The sequence below is a fragment of the Vidua macroura genome, chromosome Z (genome assembly GCF_024509145.1).
Source record: "Vidua macroura isolate BioBank_ID:100142 chromosome Z, ASM2450914v1, whole genome shotgun sequence".
NCBI lineage: Eukaryota > Metazoa > Chordata > Aves > Passeriformes > Viduidae > Vidua > Vidua macroura.
The window spans coordinates 27,224,982-27,249,576 of NC_071611.1; the positions used below are offsets into that span (position 1 = coordinate 27,224,982).

The 24,595-nt window shown below is 33.6% G+C and overlaps 1 protein-coding gene across 4 annotated transcripts in view; it reads right to left on the bottom strand.

The window, feature by feature from the left end:
• AP3B1 (adaptor related protein complex 3 subunit beta 1) overlaps positions 1–24,595 on the bottom strand; it is a 153,988-nt gene that overhangs the window by 56,098 nt on the left and 73,295 nt on the right. For 2 of the 4 annotated variants that reach the window (XM_054002571.1, XM_054002573.1), the window contains exons 15-21: positions 18,297–18,473; positions 17,543–17,590; positions 12,581–12,767; positions 11,526–11,656; positions 9,237–9,348; positions 7,721–7,877; positions 4,915–5,089 (exon numbers count right to left, since the gene is read on the bottom strand). In XM_054002571.1, the coding sequence (XP_053858546.1) occupies positions 4,915–5,089; positions 7,721–7,877; positions 9,237–9,348; positions 11,526–11,656; positions 12,581–12,767; positions 17,543–17,590; positions 18,297–18,473 (987 nt within the window). Of the gene's footprint in view, positions 1–1,154; positions 2,968–4,914; positions 5,090–7,720; positions 7,878–9,236; positions 9,349–11,525; positions 11,657–12,580; positions 12,768–17,542; positions 17,591–18,296; positions 18,474–24,595 lie in introns of those variants that run through there. The other 2 variants (XM_054002574.1, XM_054002572.1) reach the window with 2 other exon arrangements.

The following is a 24,595-nucleotide window of genomic DNA, read 5'->3' on the forward strand; positions in this document are numbered from 1 at the left end:
AAGTACACAAAGGTTGATGTATACTTTATAAGGTGAAATCCATCCTTGCACTGATATTACTTTGAATCTATTACATAAAAAATGTTGAAAAATGGGTAAAAAAAAAACCTTTGAGAGCATTTACTTCTTATATTTCAAAACAAAATAAAATGGTCCTAAAATAAGGCACAAATAAAAAAAAATATTGAACCAATGTATGGCAAGGAAAACTTTCACTGCACACTTTACCAGAAAACTGCATTTAAGTGTATCAGTTTACTATAAAGAATAAGCAAGTAAACAATTCCACCAAACAGAAAGCAAAAAATGCACAAATCTGACCCTATCATCTGGGAAATGTAAAATCAAGGGCTAATTAAATAAAGATAATGTTTAAGTGTGATCATGTCTTATTTCCAACTTCAGTCAAGTGTTCAAGCTTAAGAAAATACTGGGCTACTAATACATGTGTTTGGGTGCTATATATACTCAAAGCCATAAAAACATTTTCATGCTTATATGTATGTCTACATGGTATGTACATTATTATGTGCAATTCTGCAGAAAACACCAAAGAAATCTTTTACTTATGTGGGTCCTGCCTATAACAAACATGATTATTTTTAATTATTTTTTTCCAAGAAAAGAAAATTGATTTGCTATCTATGACCAATAAATAGCCAATGACTACAGATATTTAAATTGAGTAAAAAAAGCTTTGCATTTGAAATCTAGACAATAAAAAGGTTCTGACGTGTCTGACATTTCGCTGTAACACAATTTTTCACCTTTTTTTTTCTGAAAACTAAGCCTACAATATTACCGAAACAGTATTCTACCAAGAAAGCCCACTATGGGAAAAGCAGAATACTAAACAAAGAAGTTAAGGTATATTCCATCAAACATTTCTCCATTTGCAATTCATCTTGATAATAGAGATAGAACCTGGTAAATGCATATAGGACTTGAAGCAGGAGATTTCTCTTGCTCAATGCATAATTCATGTGCTCCGCCTGCAAAGTGTTTAAAATGAGAATTTCACACCGCAGCATGAGCCATGGAGCTGCAGAGAAAAGGCAGATGAAATCATATTCTGCTGTGCGAATTTTATTTCTTATCCTCCCAATATTTATACAAAACCATCACTGACAATCCAAATGCATTGACAGATCACCCACTGTTTCCATTGTGTTAGCACTTGAAAGGAGATCAGGCAGAAAGATAGACAATTTGTTTTTGTATATTTTTTAAATAGTGGATCAGGTTTTTAACAGCTGAGTGACTGTATTATACTTGTAGAAGGAGGTCAACAGTAGCTGATTTTAAAATCCCACTGTAGAGACACCTACTTATACATGCATCATCCTCAAATCTGCATTTTAGCTCTACAGTATTTATGCTTACAGTATAGTATGTATCTGAACACCTCAAATTATCCATATTTCAAAATGATATACAAGACTGCAGTACAAGAGACTGACTTTTCTATTCACTGCAGCTCAATTACAGTGAACACAACAGCTTTTTCAAAATTATATGTCAGGAGAAAAAAATACTAAACCATTAATAACATATTCAGGAAAATAATCTGAATTTTTTGTAGTGTATTTTAATGCCAGTAAGTGCATGGATGTATGTAGAAATTAAGCTCCAGTGTGAATGTACTAGAACCTTTTTTATTAAGAAAATTTTGCAGAACATGGAAATGACACCCAACAGAATATATAAGGAATGGCAAACATCACCCAAAACATCTGCAATGTAACATAGTTCACAACATGTGGCAAACTGAGAAAGCACAAAAACAGAGCTCACTAACCACAACTTCTTTTATTATTATGTATTTCAGAAAATATTTTCAGTTTTACTGAAAAGGAAATCCTAATGAATAATCTCCCCATATGGACTGCCCAAATTAAGAATACACTATAGCAGAATAACATAAGCAATGTCTTTACTAATGACAAACTATCAGAATAAAGCACGCATTTCTGAGAGCCTAGCAGAAACCATCTGTTTCCTGGGCGGTCTGAAAAGGGAAGGGAGCAGAAAAAAAAAAAGTGTCATTCTTTTAAAATGTAACTTGACACATAAGGGATCTATATATAAGATTTAAACAATAATCTTTAAAGTTTGTTAAAAATTGTTTTTTTCTTTCCAGCTTGGAAGATGTTACCTAGGTTACCATCAGTTACCTTCATCTATCATTATAGGGCTCAAAACAGGTTTCTCTCAAAAAACCTATTAAGCTAGTTAGCATAGCAATCACCTTTAATAAAAAATACCTGTGTTTCTTTTCCCCCACCCACTTATATAATTACATGTCTAAAAATAAATAAATACTAGAAACATTGAATGCAGACATCAAACATGGTTTAAGTGGAAGCTAACTTCAAGGTTCCAGGGATTAATATCATATACTGAAACAGTCCTCTTTGTTCAAGGACATTAAATTAACTGGCCCCTGCCCCTTTACATACGACCATTGTTTACAGTTCATCAGCCAAGTTTGTTGCCCTTATATTAAAAGTGCTAATTCTAAATGAAAAAGAATTTAAGGAACATTTAGCTTCTGCACAGTGAGCTCTACACTTTTCAATAATCTCCTTGCTACTTTTCTTGCTGCTGCGCATATAAACACATTGCTATTTGTTTTAATGTCTTTTGTGATGCTTAAAAGCTTTGCAATTTTTCCCTTCTATCCTTTGACTCTACTCTCATCAACTCTTCTGTCACCTGTTTAAAAATACTTCTTCCTCCTAACACATTTCCTTTTAGGTGCTTCTTAATCAAGTAAGACTTCAGAACTACTGCAATGTTCTTTCTCTTCTCTTAAAATCCAAGGCCTTGACAACTTTCCCTTGACTTCAACAATTCAATCTCAAGCTTCTTGGACATTCCAGTTCTCATATTCAGTGTATTTGACTTCACACATTCTGTTGTTTTAAAATACAAAAAGCTTCTTTATGCTAGTAGTCCTCATATATCCTGTGAAAGAACCAAGCAGTTTAGAGACTATAGTGAAAGTAATTATCAACATGGTGTCAATACCCTGAGAAAAATGGAAAAATGCAACAGAGAGAAGATAGTTTGAACATGGCTTTGCAGTGCCTGCTCAGAACTAAGCACATCAGAGTATGTATTACTTTCTGGTGAAAAAATACCCTGATGATGAGAGAAGCTGCGAACTGTTAAAATTAATTCATGTCCCATCTAGTATCAAAGAAGTTTATTCTAAGTGGATTTAAGTTGTATTTTTTGTGCTACCATTTTTTTGCAAGAACCAGTCTGGCTGCTCTAGAAGAAAAAGCCTTTGACACAGGTGTGTTACCCTATGTGTTATTTGGGGAGGAAACAATGATCAAACCATGGAAACACATCTCCACTTCACAGGCAATACAGCCTCACTTCATCTTTTGCTCTACTTGGTTGAAGAAGGGAACAGATTAAAAGTTAAAGTCACAATTCAAGAGTACTTAGGCAGACCTACAAAGTTAAAAAACAAAGATCATGTACAATAAGTTCAAGATTTAGAGAAACAGATAAGTTCAAGATTTAGAGAAACAGACAGTCTTACCTCCTTATTTAAAATAAATACACACCTCAACAGCTTAATCAAGTAATGGCCTTACCTCTTAACTGGTCAAAACACACCTATTCACCAGCTTCAAAAACTACCAGAAAAGCAGCAAAGGATGTCTATTTTGACTATTCTGCCATCTATACAGGAGTCATGACTGAAATGGCTTAGCTTAATTTAAAATGCATTAAGAGTTTAGCTTAATTTTCAATGCCACATATCAGAATTTAAACTGAAACTTCTGAGCTTCTACTCTTCAACTTTTTTTTTGTAAATATATAGAAAGAATTGCATAGGAAGCATTTGATAACAGAAAAATAAATGTCAGAAATTGTTTTACTCTTCTTCCCTAACAGATTTAGCAAAAGGTTACTCTTTTATTTATTTTTAAATGCAAGGTAGGTAAACAGTAACCAATTAATTCATGCTAATAGCATGAATAGTTAGTTCTTTAATGCTAGTTTGAGTAATGAACTTTTAGGGTCTTTTTCTTCACTAAGGTAAGTAATTAAATCCTAAATGACACATGAATGGCTCTGCTGCACATTTTTGCATCTTCACATATTTTGAAACCAATTAAAAATACGTATTTTAAAGCTTGCTATTTCATACCTGTTTTAAGAAAGGTAACAGAATTTGAAGTAACAGAACTCTTTATTCCTATCAAACACAGACAGCAAGTAGAAGATGATTGCTCATTAGGAATATTAATGCTACTAATCTATATATACATCTCAGTTATAGATTCATTAAATGTACTATTCTCAATTTTAACAGAAAATTTTAAAACTAAGCTAAGAGTTCTATTAGAACATCTTCAAACAATTAAGAAACGATGTACTAACATTTGGTTCTTGGTTTTCTTTCCTCTCAGACCCAGGTATTATAGCTATACTTTAAGATTCCATTTTAATAAAATAACCATCAACATGTATTAAGTTTCACCCGTTCAACAATAACAAAAAATTAAATTAAAAACCAATTAATTTTATTATAAAAGCATAATAGACTACTAGAAAAAAAATGTTCTGTGTATAAAAAATAATTAGATTCTATTATTCTTCTTCATCTATATGGAATAAAAACATAATATTGCAAACTGAAATTTTGTAATTTATATTTTTATAATTCAGGTTTTTTGTTATAAAAACACTCTTACTTGCTTAAACAATCAAACAACTTTTGGACTGCTCTCTATAAAAAATTTTTTTTTTTCAATAAATTCTGGATTGTTTTAGGTATGCATAAAACTACTACCCATCTTTACGCCGACAGAAAGAAACGTGTGTAGATGGTTAGATACACATTCTCATATTTTATAGAGGTTTTAAAAAAACATATTCTACCTTACTAACCTTATTAGAGGTAGCATTTCTAGATTTTCCAGACTCAGAGTCACTTTTAGAATCAGATTCTGACTTGGATCCTGAAGAACATTCATCTGATGAAGTGCACTCTGTATCAGAGGAACTGGACGTGCTTCTCTTTATGGAAATCCCCTCTGTTTTCTTTTTAATATCCTGTGAATCACTACATATTTTAAAAATATGTTAAGAGACATCTAAAACCACCAAAGGAATCTGCTAGGGCAATATCCTACAACAGCATTTCAAAGTTTCATTAGATGAGTTTTAAGTCATGATTTCTCCACAATAAAAAACTCAGCTATAAATGAAGTCGTTTATTTAAGGCTACACAAAACTGTTCTATTGTACTACACAGTACACCATCACATGCAGTCTAAACCAGCAAAACAGCCAAACAAAATGTGAACATCTGAAATATTAAAAATATTATTTGCATATATTTTGCATCAAGCTTGTGACATTACAAAAGGAAGTGCAGCCATCTTTTAAAATAAAGATGCTTTCATACTATTCCACCTATGGTGAACAGAAAGTTGGTGTATCATCTTTTTGTACAGTAATATTGCTTTAAAAAATCAATTAATTTAGTTTATTCCTTTGTTAATTCTTCTAAACAAAACCGCATCACCTAGAAATAAGACCTATAACACCTACAAATTGTTCAACCCATTAAAGAGTTCATACACAAGAGCTGTTATATTCCTACACCTTTGGTCACATTGAATGCCTTACAGCTTCACACAGTGAAGTTCTGTTCTTCACACAGTGAAGTTCTGTTCACCCTACCAATGCTGGATTATATTAGTCTGTGTTAACAGCTACTGAATATTATCTGCCTCGTTCATATCTAATAATACTTTAAATACCACTTAGTAGATTACCCTTTTGTCTCAGAGGGAGTTACTACCAAAGGAAACGAAAATTGTTTTCTAATAGTTATCATGGAGCAGAAAAATTAATACTGCATATAGAAAAAAACCTCTGTTCTTGGATATGCAAACAACCATTTTATACTTCTAAATCAGGTGTTTCATACGCTACCTGATTCAGCTTCCTTCTCAAGACAATGAATTGGCTATTGAAGTACTTGAAGGGTAACAAGGTCAACAATAATTAAACAAATCTAGACCACTCAACTATTAAGAGTCCCTTTGGATTCATAGTAAATTGTTAGACATTTTTGCTTAGCTTTAGGAGCAGTACCAAAGAATGTACTATGCTGCATCACTGAGATAGCAATGTTTTTAGATGAAAAAAATACAGAGAAGGAGAAAAGAAAATCTTAAATGACAGAGATCAAAACAGAGTAAAGTCTTCCTCCTCTCAAGAACCTCCTATGACTGAGTTGCCTAAAAAAAGTTAAGCAAAATTAATTCAAATTAATAACATTTAGGCCATGCCTACCCATTTAACTGAAGTTAAAATTGCCTCCTCAAGTTTTAGTCAAAAGCATAAAGCAGTAAATTTGAAGCTTGCAAAGCTAAAAATGGAACAGTAGTACACTTCACTAAAACAGTGTAATGTAGCATATCTGATTGTTAAAATCATGGTGAAAAACAGGTACTGAAAATTATGTTTCAGTATGACAACACTTAAAAACTTGTTTGAGGTAAATGACTGAAACAAAAATTCAATACCATATACTGTTCAAGGTTTCTTCAAGACAACAGAATTAACTATATCACTCTCATTCAACAGTAGCTACAGTTGCATTAACAAATAAGTTGTTGTGAACCCATTATATAAATGAAGTTGTTTTTTAATAATTTATCTTTAGCTTAGCTTTAAAACTAGATTTGAAGATTAAAAATGTTACTTTACTGCACATCAGCCGGTTTTGATGGGTAATAATTGTTTATCTTACTGCTTAAAATTTCAGATGTTATTCTAATGAAAAGAATTTACTGGTAACTAGCTTTTTAACTTTGCGATGATGAAAAGCCTGTATTAATTTAACCTACAGATTTCATTTGTTCTGAACAGGAAAAACAATATAAATCACTTTTAAAATCATTAAATCCTGACTTAAATTAATAAAGTCATAATTAGGGCATTATGCTGTGTTTGTTATGGAAGTGGCAAGGCGAGCTGCTTTAATTACTGTCTGTAATAAAAGGAGCAGAGTGTGTACTGCGCCCCAATCAGTGCTGTCAGCCACGACTGAGCTGAGCTGCAAACTCATCAAGTGAGCTGGCAGCAGACTACAAAGTAAAGGGCGATCGTGTCTGCAGAGGCCACTTGCTGACAGCAGTGGAAGAAACAGATTCATACAATACAAGGTATTAGCCCCAATTACTCAAAATTTTAATGATACTTTAATACATGATAATAGGCAATCTTAAAAGCGCTAACACTTAAATATCTTATGACCGTTTCCCTTCACAGCTCTTGCCTCTAATATTTGGATCATAATCTTTTTAATATAACATTATTTAGAAAAATCAATTGTCTTAGTTATATAATGGCAAGTGTTGAAGGACTTAATTTTAGCTCTCAGCAAAATTGCAGCAAAAGGTAATTAAGTGTTTCACACAACTATTTGATCACTTATTCAGCCTCCCAAGGTTACATCAATTTTCAACAAGCCACCCAAGATTTTACTGAACTCAGAAATTAATTCCAAACATAAGAGAAGTCTGATTAATGAAAAGGATCTAGGTTCATACACTGACATCACTCCTTGGCCAATACATGCCCAAAATAGCCTAATTAAAGGCTTGGCAGACTGGTAACAGGAAGAGTGCTTTATAAGCTAGTATCACAAAAAATTAAAACCAGACAAACATCTACCTACCTTTCATTGACAGCTCTACATGTTTTCTTAGCAGCAGTTTCTTTGCTGTCTGATTCACTGTCAGATGATTCTTCACTGGGAGAGGAACTCCCACTACTCTCATCAGTGCTGCCTTCCTCTTTATCTTCCTTCTCACTTTCACTGTCAGACCCACTCCCTGAAATGAAAACAACCCTTATAATTTTGATCTAAATATCTTAAATAATTAGTATTTTAGAAACCCAATTTTGCTTTAAATTAAACAGTGATTTAGTATTTTAAGATCCAATTGCAAGCTTTAGTATTATCTACCCTGTGACAAAAGCAGGCAAGGGAATTACTTTCCCCTTATCTCTACAAAATTTTGTTAGTTAAAAACCTGTCCTCTTTAGCCTACAGTATTATACTTTTTCAAATTAGAAATTTGAATAATAAATTAATCACATGTGGATTCTTCAAAGTTACATAACCCTATTAGGAGCTGGAAATGACCTCAAATTTTCTAGTCTTTACATTCGCTCAGCTGCAAAATTATCTTCTCAAACAGTTGTTTAATTAGATAACCTTTTCTTAAATACCCATAGTATCTATGATTGAATCACTGATATAAACAAATTATTAATCCCGTAATTAATCATATAGTTACCAAATATTCAAATATCTGAAGTGAGTATATGCTTCTATTACTTCAGAAATCACTAATTTCAGTGATACGATTCTTAAATATTTCTGCATATTTCCTCAGTTTAGGAACTGGAAGGAAGCAGCTCCATGTTTGTATTCTAAGATGATCCTCTTCCATTCAACTAGATGATGATAATTCTTTCAAGTCTCTAATGCTAAACATTTTCTGTGTCTAAGATTTGGACCTGGAAGAATTATGATCTTTACTACATCTGAAATATACTAACATCTTCTGAAACGGCTGTTCTGGGGAACTGCCTATCTGACAATAAATTATAGAACAGATAACAGAACCACTGCTTACTGAACTTGATAGGCAGCTGTTACTCTCTTCATCAATATCCCCATTACAATAAACGGAAAACATCATGTAGAACTTCAGAGAAATAATGTAACACAGTTTGGTGAATAAATCTCATGAAAGACTACATAATTAAACAGATCTGGCCATTTATCAGCATAGCAGCACATGCTATCAAAATAATTCTTCACCACCACCAAATCCCATAAACCAATTAAGACTTAAGGTTCCTGACAACCATTTGCCACTTCTCCTGCAAACAGATATGTGCTTTCAGTTTTAACTGGAGTTACAAACTCTCCTTACTCATACTAGACTCCAAAGAGGATAAACATAGCATGCCAGCTTTTTTATCTGGGAAACAAATCAAAAGCTAACTTATTTAATATAGTGAATGTAAATTCCCCCCCCCCCCCCCCCCCGCCAATTTATGGAGTTTACACACAGCTCTGGCTTTGTTTACAATCTTTTTTTTCCTTTTTATGTACCAGACAGTTCTAAAGTCACAGTTTTCCAGGTAGTGAAAATACAAGTTGCTTTCCAAACACTTACCTGATGAACTGGTACTGGCAGACTCATCTTCCTCCTCTTCTGATTCAGAATAGAACTTTTCAGTAGGTTTCTCATTCTTTGGCTTGCCTAGAATTCCAGTCCATTCCTTTGCCTGTAAATAAATTTCAATTTAAGTTTACTCTTGCAACCAGCAATACAAATATATACACACAAAACATAGAATAAAAACATTCAGAGTAGTGGTATTCAGCTGTTGCTAAATAAATCATCTAAGCAAGTCAAGAGAAGCTATTAAACATCTCTTACTGTACACAATTAGGAGATCTAGAAGTCTGGTACATACCTATAAAAGGTGAGAGATGTCTATTAGGTAGTCCAGAAAATGATTTAATAAGGTAGATTAAAAGCATCAGTAATGATAAATAAATTTCTATGCCAAAAGAACCTGAAGTCTGAGAGTTTTATTTCTAGATCCAGCTGACTAAAATGAGAATGAAGGTTAAATAATCCCACCACCTTCATCATCCCAAGTTTTTTGCAGAAAACAGATGTGGACACTCAAGGTAGCCACAGACAAATTATATTTCACTTCTGTTGCAATTCTCCAAATAAAAGTAATTTTTTACCACCAAGAGAATGCCAAAATGAGGCAGTATTTCCCCCAGACTTTTTTTCTTTCCATATACCTCTATGCTACTAGAGAAGGCATGTTAAAATTCAGGACAGGATAAAAAAAACGAACTGGCAGACAACTCTATCAACAGTGTGATACAGGTCTGCCTCATTGATTAATCTGATCTGGAATAACACTTAAGTTTTGAAATAGGCTCTAACAATTACCTGCAAGGCTAAACAACTCTAGAGACACACTGGCTTCCTCTTAAACACAAAAGCTGGCTTAAAAAGCTAATATTCTTTTTGATATAAACGATAATTTGCATGTGGATTGCAGCTTAACTCAGCTTTACTCACATATGCTATGTAGGCACATGCTGTATTTAGGGAAACCACAAAATTAATGAAAATGAGAGATCCTCTGAAGAAAATAGTTGCAAAAAAAACCCAACATGGCTGAAGGATTTTCCTGTTTGATTTGAGGTTTAAATAGTTGGAAGTGTGTTTTTTTTACTATGTTGTACATGGATGTTATGCCATTTGATCAATTTCCTGAAATACTTTTTGGTCTTTTTGGTCTTATGGATGAAAGCACCTTCACACATTCTTTCATGCCAACCCTGTCATTTATAATCCTCTGTTTGAGCTGATTATCTAAAATTCTTCCCATAAAAGCTTTCAGAAGTTTTTATACAAATATCACTTTTCCTGAAATGTAAATAAGAAGGTTGACACATTACAGTATTAAGGAGAAACACTTCTTCTACCAGATTGCTGTCCACTGGCTTTTCTAAGTCTGATCTATTTTTTATATTTTCTTGCTCTTCCTGTGTGCAACATCTCATAAGCAAATTAATTAATCTATGATTTACTGAGGAAGTTGGCTCATTACCGGGACTGCATGCTTTTCTGTGTTTATCTGTTACAATGCCATGCCTCCAGGAGCACTATCGGCACACTATATACCGATATATTTGTATTTCAGCTACTGTTCAACAGCTTTCACTAGCATTCCAGTAGGACTCTGGTACCCAACACATAAATCACAATTCTGGTACCAAAATATGACTTTCCCTCAGAGTTTACACTACAGTGACAAAAAGCTATTGCTAGGAGATGACAAATCCAATGTGTCAACACATGACTAGTGCACTAATATTTTCTTATCATAAAGTTTCCTAAACCACTCCAGATTATCTGAAATGTAAACCCTCATCTCTTCCAAACTTGACACTTCAGAACATGCATAATCTAATCCGCTGAAGCTGTTTTTTGTTGTTTGTATTACCTTTTTCCTTTTTTTCCTTTTTTTTTTTTTTTTTTTTTTTTTTGTTTAGCCTTGAATTTTTCTCACAAACCAACCTCTTCATTTCTGACTTTGGTAGTCCAGCTACACTCAATTAACATACTGCAGCAGACTGGAGATAAAAGATAGGAAATCAGATGTGAGATGGAGTTGAAAAGAGCCTACTTACTCCACAAATGAAGCAGAAGTGGCCTACAGTTTATCCACTTCTGTCATTGAAAAGAACTAGCATTAAGTAAGTTTTCAGGTGCTTGATTTCTAAGATAAAATAAGCAACAGGGACATTCCCATGCATCAGTGGCTTTCAATACAGCCCACAGATAGTATTTAAATACTTGCAGTTTTGGGCTAATACTCTGTATTGACAAGTGCCTTCAGCAAAGTTACTTTCAGTGACGCTGACGTACCGACTCAGCCACGTCGACATTTCGGACAGACGGGTCAGGTGCCACCTCTGGCCAGTCGGATAGCTCCAGGTACCCAGTGGCTCGGCTGTTCAATGTGTGAGACAAGGTGCCAAGCTGGAAATGATCCCGATCTATTAAAAAAGCGGGAGGAGGGAAGAAATACACAAACACTGTGAGCTCTACCACAAGGAGCAATTTTAATCAGGGCTAAAGGTAATTGCCATTGTATTACCTCAAATGTCATGGAATAAATATAAACTAGGAAGCTCTTCATAGGTCAAAAAACTGATTTCAGTCCATAGATTACAATAATCTCCCCCATAATGGTCAATAAAAAAGCTAATCAGTCAGTGTGTTTAGAGGTGTTGCTCTGAAATGTAGCTTCTCTAAAAATTACTTTACTGTGAATATTAAGAATGACAGCGCAGTTAAACAATCCATATACATGTCTTGGCACAAACACATCCAGAATTTCAATAGTTTTTCTTCAAAATGGAGCTCCTTTTAAAGCTTCAAAACTAGACCTAATTAAGTATGAAAACTAAAATGCTAATTGTCACAATAACAGAGTATTTTTAATTTAGATAGCCTGATAATCTTTTAATTTGAGCAGACAGACAATGAATCTTACTTGTAAAACAACAAGCAAAATGCAGAGGGAAAATTATGATTTTTGAAAAAAAACCCCTAATTTATTTCAAATTCATGTAACATTTGCAATACTCACATTAACAATATTCTAGTAAAGTCCAGATAAAATCCTAGAGCTATTTTCCTAAATTGAAGAATAGTTTTCCTCAAGACATACCTTCTGTTATTTAAATAAAATTTAAAATCCACATGAATAGAAGTGGATCAGTTTGCCAAGGTTTATCATTAGAGAAATGTACTGTGCACCTTTGCTTGCTGAAAAGCAAGTAAGCAGACCGAGCATCCTTGCATATTAATCTTTTCTATTTGCTAAGTGACACAATTTGTGAGAGTATTTGAAATAGAATAAGCTGCCACATTCCTTTACACAATGAACATCTACCAAATGATTTTGGCAGTTATACCTTTAAAAGGAGACTCAAGCAATGGGGCAGGTTTCTGTGCCAGAAATATTTTTTTGGCATATTTGCTTAAAGCTCCACTCTTCTCATTCGGAACAATAAGCTGCCTTATAAATCTTGTACGGTCTCTGATGTCGTAGCTTTGATCATACTTGCTGAGATTTAATACATACTGGGTAAGCAATTTTGTCTGTGAAAAAAACCAGGACAAGAACAGAATACAAGTTATTTATGATTATTGATAACTCTGGATAAACATATTTAAAGAGGTAATAAAAATGAATGGTTATGTCAAACAAATGTTGCTCCACAGGGAATATGCATTTCTAAAGCTGCAAATGGAATTCTGCAGCCAAAGCACATGTCCTCTTCTGTACTGGGGAGGTGAATGCTGAGTACTGAGAAGCAGCCATGTGCTAGATTATTAAACTGCTGAAGTGGAAAGAAAGGCATCATTAAAAAAATAATCATATATGGCAAACCCGCTGAAGGGTCTACGTGAGGATAATGAATGTGGAAATACAACTAAAAACATGGCACTCAAAACTTAATCGGAAAAATATGCAGGACATCAAAACATCAGAGGGTATTAGGGGGCTGGCAAACTGCTTCTGCTGAGGTGTGTTTTATGAAGAGATACTGTCCCTGGCATAAGCAGTGTCTGCACTCTGACTGCACTCAGTTACTTTATCCTGAATTATGACCCATTAAAGCAGACACATGAATCACTGAACTGGATTACTGCAAATTATTTGCAGTGCATTTAGCTGTTACTTTTTCATAAAAGCAAGCTGCTGATGCCCTCTAAAAACCAGGATAAAAGACTTCTTCCATTTTTTCTTGAAGCTTAAAGCCTTCAGTAATATCAGTCATTTATTTATTTATGTAAGGGAGCAACTTATACTATCACAGGTTTTTACAGCATAATAACAACTTCCTAATTTGATGCTTGAGATATTGACATCTCTTAAATAATTTTAATAATTCAGATAATTTTTTAAGCTAAGAAAATAATATAAGAAAAGAAGGAGACACAGAAAATAGAAATAATGTAGTGTAACCAGAACAGTGTTAAATAGACTGGAATCCACTAGATACATTTGAAACATATACACCACTTCCTTTATATACAACCAAACAGAAAAAAGAGCAGAAATTATATACCATCCTAAGGAAGTAAATTTTGGTACTTCAGCTCAGAACAGATGCATAACACAGGGTTAAAAATGTATCATCATGAGAGATTTATCTATCTTATACAAAGAAACAACCTTGCATATATATATTGTTTATCATGCTATTGCTACAACAATAACACATTTTCAATCATGTGAACAGAAAAATATGTCCAAAGAATCAGTCAATTTTTGTATATGCCATTTGCTAAAAAGAAGTTCAGATTAATAATTTCCAACTTGAGGATGCAAGTTGATGTTTTTTTCTGGAGATATAAAAATGCTTTTTCAGAATAATGATTAACTCCTGTAAGTGAGATACATAGTAAAGAGAAAATTATTCTAATTTAAACCCCATCAGTGCAACATATGCAAGCATTTCAAAAATAACCTATGGTACCAAACATCGGAAGAAATTAGTCATTATACATTAGAATAATATAACAGCATAGTTTAAAAAAACTGTCAATTAAGTATCTTTTGTTTCTTTTTTCTCTCCTATACCCAAGAATGGCTCTGTGAAAAGTTTGTTTTTTTTTTTTTCTTTTTTCTTGAGGTACTGTCTTAGTTCTGGGAAAGGCAAAACTTTACCATATAAACATTTCACAGTTTATTGGCAGCTAATTCTGTATGAGGGTATAAAATTTGAAACAACTGCATCAGACTGAGCCTACATAATCTGCACTCATGCAGGACTTACACTGTTCAATCTAAATGGAATTGGAAGGGAGGGTTCCCAGGTAGCATGCATGAAACTAAATGAGGGATACTTCCTGAAGCCTTTGCCATCACTTCACTGTAAAACAAGACAAGACTCCTTGCTCTCATGGCAGGAAACTCAGGTGAATGGATCATAAAACACAATGATCTTAACCTGTGAATTGCTATAGGGATGGGAAAAGTTGAAGGCCTTGTCACAGTGGGCATTTTTTCAGTGAGTGTTGATGGAATTACAAAAAGACAAATTAGATAAAGAGTTGATCCTGAAAGACTGCATTTCCTTTAATGGGATAATTTTCTCCATGATCCTTTCCCTTTTCCTCCTCCCTGTTCTGTCCCCAAAAATATCATTTTCATATTGTTCAATACAGATACATACACAACAAACTTATATGTAAGAATGTTCTTTGTCTGCAAGAAGTCTCTTTACAATTATCATATACATTGTAATTTTCATGGAAACCATGAGGAAACATAATTTTAAAATTTTTCTTATGGTAAAGCAATCAAACAAGCAGGAAACCTTATCTACATGGAAGTAGCTGATAGAAATAATTATTTCGAATTAAAAACAAAAAATAAACTAACGAATGCTTGTAGGTTTTTCCAACAAAGGAGTTTTCAAAAGAGGGTGAAAATCATTTCAGCAAGCACGTTGATTTGGTGAAACATACAGATCTGCATACCATGACTGCTTCATGGAATAGTGACAAAGTATTCTGATCTGTGATTTAATACACTTCTTATCACATGTCAATATTTCCTGAATATCTGGACATGAACATTATATAGGCTGAATATAATTTCTTTTATCCTCATACTGCTGGAACCTATTATTATGTTTTGTACACTTTGTTTTGGCTAGAAGGGTTAGGTTTAGGTGTTTCTAGAATTCAATCACCCTTCAGCAACATTTCTGGAATTTTCTAGTGACAATAAGTCTATTTAAGGATTTAATGCCTATCCTGCATTAGCAGCAATTAATTTTTTGGTAGATCCCCACTTGAAAATTTTATGATACAGGTTTTACCAACAAATGGGGCTCTACAATGAGAGAGAAACAGTTATCTATCCACTCCTAGATATCATTAGCTTCCAGTAACTTGACTCTTTAGACACACAAGATAAGGCTATCGTGCTAAACCACGACTGACATGTCTATTTACACTTTACAACTTCTTGGGACTTTTTCTGGTAGGAGTCCTACTACTTTAGACAACAGAAACCTCTTTATTCTTTCTGCTACATGCAAGAAACATCTTAGGCAACTATATATTTCTCTTATATGAGCTATCTAGCACACTCAAGTTTTTATGACCCTAAGTGTTGAAAAAACAAAGCAAGTTTACCAAAAAATACAGACAAGCAGAGGGAAGCCTGTTTTTATTACATACCTATCCAGATATAACTGAACCTGAAACTTCCTTAAATTATAAGGAAGCTTTTGAAAGTCCATGTGGTGATCTCAGGATTTAAAGTACACTTTAAACTTTTATATATAAATCTTGTTAAAAATCATTCCTGTGAATGTGTTCACTTTTCACCATATACTTTTCAGGAAACTACAAGCAAATAAAATATTTAGACAAAACAAGTAAAACAAGCAAGTCTTATTTACTCTAGAACTTGATGGTTTTCTCCAAACAAGACTTAACAGATGAGTTCAACCTGCCTTTCCCTCACCTGGTATGAAAGAGCTCTTTTCTTCTACTCGGTCAGCATTGAGTGTCTCTTTGCCATTCTACCACCACTTTTCAACAAAGTGAGATTTTACTTTTGAGGTTTTCACAACTCCATTAACTTTGGATGAAACTGATGAATTATTCATAAAATTACTATGTCATAGGATATGATATGGAGACAGAAAACATGGGACTGAGGAGAGGTGGACAGACTGGGCAATCAAGTCTACAAGATTTGACATAAAATTTAAAAAATGAAACTGAAAAATGGCTGGACTTTTTAGGAAGGGAAGTAATTCCTGGAAGTAATTTTACTAATGAGTAGAGAAGAGTTACTCCTGGAAATAATCATGTAGGTATAGGAAGAGTGTTGCCAGCCTCTAATGGGAAACCCATGGTACTCTAGTCTGAAAGGAACTTTGAATCAAGCCAAGTCACCAAACTTACATGGTTAGAAATTTTATGTGAATACCTTGACCACTTGAGATAATAACTTATTTTTCCACAACCTAAAACTACAAGAGGAAAATGCCCTTTGATGAAAGTCATAATTTAGTAGGCATCTCAGAGACAGTTCCTTCTGCACATCATCATTACCATGTTTGAATAAAGTGCTATGCAGCACTTACAATGATGATTTAAAATGTATTAAGATATGAAATAGGAAAAAATGCATCACAGAATCATCATCTCGTCGTATGAGTCCTTTGGACTGTTGACCAAATACGGTGTGGAAGAATTTATGTGCATAATTACAAAAACTATATGGAAAACTAATAAATATTATGGGCTGAAAGAAGACAATTTAGTCAACCCATTTTTTCCTTATCTCAGTCAGCATTTTCTTTAAGATGAGCAATACTAGAGAGAAGTCACCTTTTATTACTGCCCCACTTCAGACTGTATAAGCAAAGCATTCACTACTATCTGAATGCAGATGGCAAGGCAGTTCATCTCCCACATGCCCTACAAAATAAAGCCTAAGACAGACCACATGTGTAGACCACATTGCATATAACTATCAAGGAACAAGAAGACATCACAGTTGCAGAGGTGCAAGATCCTCTGCAGTGCAAACTGTTTTAAAACAAAGAGGTCTAGCAACCCAGGAAAGTATATATATCAGACAATGTATTTCTTCTACATTTAGAAAAAATCTTTTATTTTACAATCTTTTACAGCAATAACTGGGTTTCCAGTGAAAAAATAGTGTAAACATGCTACATTTCATAGTCAGTGATGGGATTCACAGTGCTGTCACTTAGAAGAGTGAGGCACCTGGCACCTTTCAGAGCCATTGTTTCCAGCTGCTTGGAGATCTAGGTTCACATCTTTGTGTTATCTGACATTTTTAGATTATTTTTACTACTAGAGATATTAAAACTCACCCCAAGGTAAAAGGAAATAGGAAAAACTGAATCAAACCAACCAACCAACTAAATAAAACAAAAAAACCAAAAAAAAAACACAACAAAAAAAAACCACCAAAAAAAAACAAAACCAAAACAAAAAAAAAAAAAAAAAACAAAAACAAAAACAAAAAAAAAACCAAAACAAAACAAAAAAAAACCAAAAACAACAAAAAAAAAAAAACAACACACCCAAACCAAACCAAAACAAAACAAAAAAACAAACAAAAAAAAAGAGAAACCAGTTACTATCTTTAAAACAAGCACTGTCGGAAAGACAAAACAAGGCCTATTACTGGTATCTCCTTTTAGATATCCTGAACAAAAAAAGTGAGCAGCTTCTTGTTCAAAATGACAGCATTTTATTGGAAGTTCTGATTTTGGTTTGGGAAAACATTAAATCACATCAGCAAAATCTTCTATCTGGTATTACTAACACAATTTACAGATCTTCTCTGTTTATGTGAAGTAAAAATTTCACAATTTCCTAAAGACACATACAAAAAAGAGTTTATCTCATCACTACATTCACATTTATGATCCAGCATACACTGAAAGACTCATGGTTAGATTTAGTCTGTTATATTTCTTGAACACGTATGTTCAGCTTTTCTTCATAGAATAATATGGACTAAGTTTGGTTACTTATATAATAGAAATCATTACTGATCTATACAGACTGTACAAAGCCTGCCATGACTCTAAATGCATACAATACTGAATTTAGGCTTACCTGCTTTGAATTTGTTAAGTAGAGTTTTGCACCCAAATTTAAGATCTGCAATTTTACAAGGTCATCTTCATTCGTGAAACTCTTGGCTGTCTTCCTCAGAACATCAGGTGCGATCTTTGGAACCCGTTCACAGTACTCGCCAATGAGCCAAAGGATGCTGGCTCTGGCTACTGGAACCTGAGAAAACAGCAAGCTAAGTTAACAGAGTCACAAAGACTACTTGCATACTTATATGTGTCTTTGTTCAACAAGTTAAACAAAATACTATTTAAAGATAATTGCCATACAAGTTATGCAGTGTCAAATTAAATACAGTCACTGTGGAAGACTGAATATTCATACAAATATAAGGTACTGATTCTGACCCAAAACTCATGCCTTATGATACAGAGGCACACAGAAGTGACATGATGTTCACAGTACAAGCTGATGAGATCTGGGAACACAGTCCAAGCCTTCAAGATGTGGTTGTGAATTCCTGCCACCAGGTTGTGGTAAACACCATGTGTAAACAAACAGAGCTTTTTTTTACTATATTCATACAGAAATGGTTTCCAATAATACAGCCTTCTCAAATCCTGCCTATCTAGTTTAGAAGCATATGGATTTCTTTTTTTCTAGCTTTCCTTAATTTTTATTCAGAATTTTATGACAATAAGATTTGTATTTTTGCAAACGTCTAAGACCAGTTGAAATCAGAATATTGGTGAGACAGAAGTTCAAAATTGCAATTCACAATTTCTGAATGAGATCTACCATCTTAACTGAAACACTTTGACCAAAAAGTTCACACAGGACTTACTATTTTGGAGCTGCTTAACAGTATCACTGAAATAACTGGCAGTAGCAGCTTTTAGATGAACTCCCAGTTTATGATGCTGAGTTCAGAAGCACAGTAATGCCAAAAACAGAGGGAAAGTGAAATGGAAAAACACAGAAGGGAACAGAAGCTCATGCTCCACACAGTTTAGACAGAAGCAGTTAAAATTTAAATGAAGTAATACATACATACTCTTGTAAAAGGTGAGCTAGCCTACAGTACCTAGTGGTCAAGTTAAAAATTGCATCTTCGTTACATACATCCCTTAAAAACATTTTTCTCCTTCCTTGAGCAGAAGGAAGAAAGAGTGCAATGAGAAAGTTCTGAAGCATGTCTTGTATAGTGTCTACAGACTGTGGTGATCTAACATTCTCTACAGACTCTTGTTCAAGAAATGTTGAAATGTCAGGGGAAAAGAATAACTGTTCTAGTCTATCAAAAACTGACTGTCATTCAGAAAAAAGAAAGTTTCCACAGCAATTTCACCTAATTTTATTGCTTTTTCTGAAAGGATCAGAAAAACTCATATTAACATTTTTCATCAGTCCTTATACTACACAGTGATCTTTATTAATAAGCTTACACTAATGGCAGGGTGAGTTTTGCCTTGGGTAAGATTCACAGGATATACATGCTTTAGAAATGCAGCATTGTGGTTCTCAAAGTATTAATTCTTAGTAACTTTTATATATGCTTTAATTGCTTTCTAAGCATGTTTCTTATTAATATATGAATATCTATTTCTCAGAATTACAATGGGAACCTAATATTAAGTATATTACTTAGTAATCTCATAACATTTGAAAGTACTACTTATGAAAGTATATTCTAAAAGGGTAAAATGGCCTACCAAGCCTACTAAAGAATTTCACAAAAATGTTCATAAGAATTTCTAATGATTAAATGTGCTCCAAAAGGTTTGGAAACAACTCTGAATAAAGTCAACTTGACAATATTTGCCTCTGTACTTGACATGGTTGCAAATATATATGCCAATGAAAATATAAACAGGCATGTCATGGGGAAAACAGAATACTGCCTCCACTGAAAGAAAAAGCACATAATGGATAAACAGAATATAGAGTCCAATAACAACAACAAAATGTCCTGTAAGGGCTAAAGGCCGATTCTGATTATGGGGAAGAAATTTAAGATAGAGGTAACATAATATGTTGAGAGTGGTATAACACAGATTTAACATATATAGCTATATGTAAATACAGATCAAGATACAGATGAATTCTTTAATTTGAATGGACAAAAAATTAAATAGCCTCAGAATTCACAGTATAAGAGAAACAAGCTACTGAAGAACCACTATGTATAAAAACTTTAAACTCAGTCAGGGTATGTTCATCTGCAAAATGGTAAGACTGATGCCATTACTGAGCACTGATTTCAAAAGGGAAAGAGGTTATTTCTAATGTTCCAAAGGTTACACTGCATTAAGACCTCACACCCAATCTATTATTTTAAATTGGTCTAAAGAATAGTAATTGAGTGGTACATTAGATTTTCCAGTATTGGAGCAGTTCAAGTTGCCTACTGTACAGATAGATACCTCTAAATAAGAATATATAGACAACTTCAAATTTCAGTTATGCTAGATTTATTTTTCTAAAATATTTTATTACAGACTTGCTAAAATGCTAAAATTCTACAAGAGATCACCAAGTACCATAGTTTGGGCAGCAGCCTATCAGAAACATTATTTTGCATATTTTTGTCTTTTTAGAAAGCAAACATAGCTCAGAGAGCAGACCAATTTCAGTAATAACATTAATGACATGCAAGTATCATTCTTGCACTTTTCCTAGTCAAGCCCACAAGTACACTTTAAAACCACAATGAAATGTATTTAAATATATTTAAATAGTGTGCATTTAAGCACAGTGTTTTACTCTTCAAGTCTTTTTCCTAGTTTGTAAAATAAAATTATTAGAGTAATAAACTAGTTTTACAATGCTATATAATTAGACTAAACAAAGCCTCATTTGAAAAACAGTGACAATCAAAGACAAAAATTACTTGTGAGGATCTGCCTTTCAACCAGAGGGTTAGCTTACTATGTAAATATGCACATATATTAAACACAATTTTGTGCCACAAGAATCAATACCAATTAAGAGATTTTTTGAATCAAACCCTGAGCAGAAGCCATTTTAATGAAAAGTCTATGTTGAACTGATGAACCCAATGTTTCTGTGTCACTGGATTCATTTGAGGTCAAAATCACACAATATTTTCAGACTTCTTTTTCTCTGTTTTAGTCTTCCAGTTCTCAACCATGTAATATCAAGTGCATGTTCCTACAGCTGTTGTTTCCAGAGCACTCAAAACAGCAAACAAGAAATGAAGCCCCTTCTAGACGTTCACTGCCTTTTCCAGTATAGCTTAAGTAGGGACCTTGAATTGACAAAAATGCAGGAAATAATACTTTCATTATTCAGCCCTACTCTGCATTATCGTCAAAGGCAAACAGGATTGTAAATTACTTTGCTAGATGTTTTATTCCATATGGCCCGAGCAAGTGGTTAAGTGCACTTTTTAAGCCTTTAGTACCAGGAGGCAGTTTCTATTGCCATTTCAATCCATTATGTGTCTCAAGGAAAATAAATAAATAGTTACAAAAGAAAAACAAAAAACCAGACACACACTCCCCTCAAACCAAGACTCTGGTTACTTACAACAATTAGAGAAAGATACCATAAAGACTTTACAGATTGCTTTAAGCAGCACAATTGAAAAACTGTTGAAAAGTAGTTCAACTCTCAATATATTCACACAAAACAAAAGTGTAAAGTACAACTTAAAATCACCAGTTCTGGTTATTCACATTGTCACAAAATGAGAGATACTCAAATTACAAATGAGGTGGAATTTTCTCCATCCAGGAGAAAATCTGCATAGCTAACATTTTTTAAAACTTTTACTTGGAATCAGAAATGGAAAGAGGGATAAAGTTGATTTGAAATGTCAGACTGACAGCAAGAAGAAAAGATACATAGGAAAGAATAGGAGCAAAAGAGAAGTATTCGTTTATTGTTTTCAAATAGTAGACCTTCAAGACCCCTTTGTTTTTTTGAACCTCTACATATAAAATTCCTTTAAACCAGAATTTTTACTGGTGACTGCACCTCTTATACAATTTTTTTTTAAATTGTGTTTTATTCAAGCAGAATATTTACTTCAAGTTCAGTGTCTCTGGACACAATGTCCCAGAGGCCACATATTCCTCTCAAATTCTAAGAAACCACATAGATATCAGAGTCAGTAAAAAAAATTGTCAAATTATGATAATTGTATGTTAAATCATTGCTAATACAAAAGTTTAAAAATCACTTATTAAAGTAAGAAGGTAAAAGAATGTGGCTAGAATCTGAAGCTTGCAGAATTGAAATACATACAAAGATATGGATGTTATAGTTTGTGATACCTTCCCAATGCTGCAAGAAAGGAGAACTAAATTAAAGAAAGCAAGCTGCCTGTTCTGTAAAGCCATATTAGAAACAGAACTATGAGCAGTATTTATGTAAGACTAGGAAGTCAAGTTTGTTATCTGTGAATGAATGGACAGAGCAACATTAAAAACTTTTGAGTCCACTACTCTTGTAATAAGAATCCCAATCCAAATGGGTAAATAATAACACCTAATTGTGTCCATAAGTGACTTGATTTTCCTTGCATATTAAGCTCTTAAAAATTACACATCACTATCTTAATTTTGCTCTACATTTGGAATGCCTTATCCAATCAAGAATATTCCTCCTCATCTCTAGATCAGAAAACCCTTCAGTCTTGTTTCATATTCTTGCTCATATTCTAGAAGGAACTAGGAATAAGTCTGTAATGAAAAACAAGATTGTAAGAATTCACCAGCTACCAAAAGAAAAAAACCTGTCTTAGTAGTATTGTAAGAGAAAAGTCACTCTAGAAGTCAAGATTCCCATCACCCAGACAGCAGTCCTTACAGGATACAATGTTCCATAATAAATACTTTTTTTTAAAAAAATGAAAGGCAGAAACAAATTTGGAGACTACTGGTCTTGGAACATCAAGAAGAGGACGCAAAAATATATTCTACACATACTGATGGACTCCCAAGGTATTTCTAAGGAAAAATACATCTTGGAATCATGACCGTTTTCAGAGAGTCGTAGAGTTGTTAAATCGGTGTTCTGCAGAAGTCAAAAGGCAGGCAAAACCAGGAAAGTGAGATAAAAAGCAGTACAAAACAAGCAGTATCACTACATCATTGCGTAAGAATTCTCCAGCATATCTGACTACTGGGTACACTTTTGGTCACCCTACTTTAAAACCCACACATCAGTAAAAGGCAAAGAGAAGAGGGCACAGTTGACCAGAAACATGGAATAGGAGGAGAAATTGAAATTTTTAGATTATTAAGCATGATGATGTGGATAGTAAGCAGAAGCTTCTAGTAACTGGATGAGAAGATATACTGGAGGTATGAACTTCTCTTATCTTTAAAACCCTTTCCCTAAAGCATCAGATTTTGTTGCTGCTGGAGATGAAACTCCTAAAATGGGTTTTGAATTTACCCTTCTTTAAATGGCTCCTTCCCATAAGTATATTTTTTTAACTTCTGTCACTCTAAAAGCTGTACACACAAAACCAGTTAAGCCTACCTCAGAGTGCATACCTAACACAAATGAGGACTACTCTAACGTATGGCTCACAGTTTAGCAAGTCAATAAATTGCAAAGCATGACGTTATTAACACATTGACAGCCAAATGGAAATGTTTTTATGATTTTTAAAAATGGAACTTTAAAGAGATTTAATTATTCTCTTGTTTAATGTCTTCTGGACACCATGTACTTCTCCATTACAGCTTTTGAAGGGTGTGAGGAAAGGAGTTGGAACACAGCTAGATCATGCTGTACTATGCACAGGTCTAAGTATGCAGCAAATATCACACACAAAATAGATCTTAGATTTTTGCCTGGGCACACCTGGGATAAAAGTTTAAGGTACAAATGAAAACACATAAAAGTAAAGGGACAAAAATAACCACTATTTTCAGATATGAAAGAAATAATCAAAGGACAAACTGAAACAGACCTAGTCTTTATCATGATTTAGAGTCAGTGATCTACAAGAGTTCAGTATTTTTTAAGTGAACTTCCTAATACTTCTTATAGTTGGTCTTACTATTTTTTTTATATATGGTCTTAATATTTAACTTCTTATTTAGTTTTTATTTATTTTACAAGGCAAAATTGTTATCTTCTAAATATTCTGTATCCCACCCCTTTCTAAATGGCTTCCGTGGATGAAGGAGATGAGAACAAAAACAAGTAAATTTCAGTAAACTAAATGACCTGAAAAAAAACATTGCTGTGAAAGATTTTCAGACACCTCAGCATTGCCAATCACAATCTCAGGCTTGCACAAGTGAAATTCATAACAATATCAATGAGAAAAAAATCAGGCACAAACTTAAAAATCTATTCCA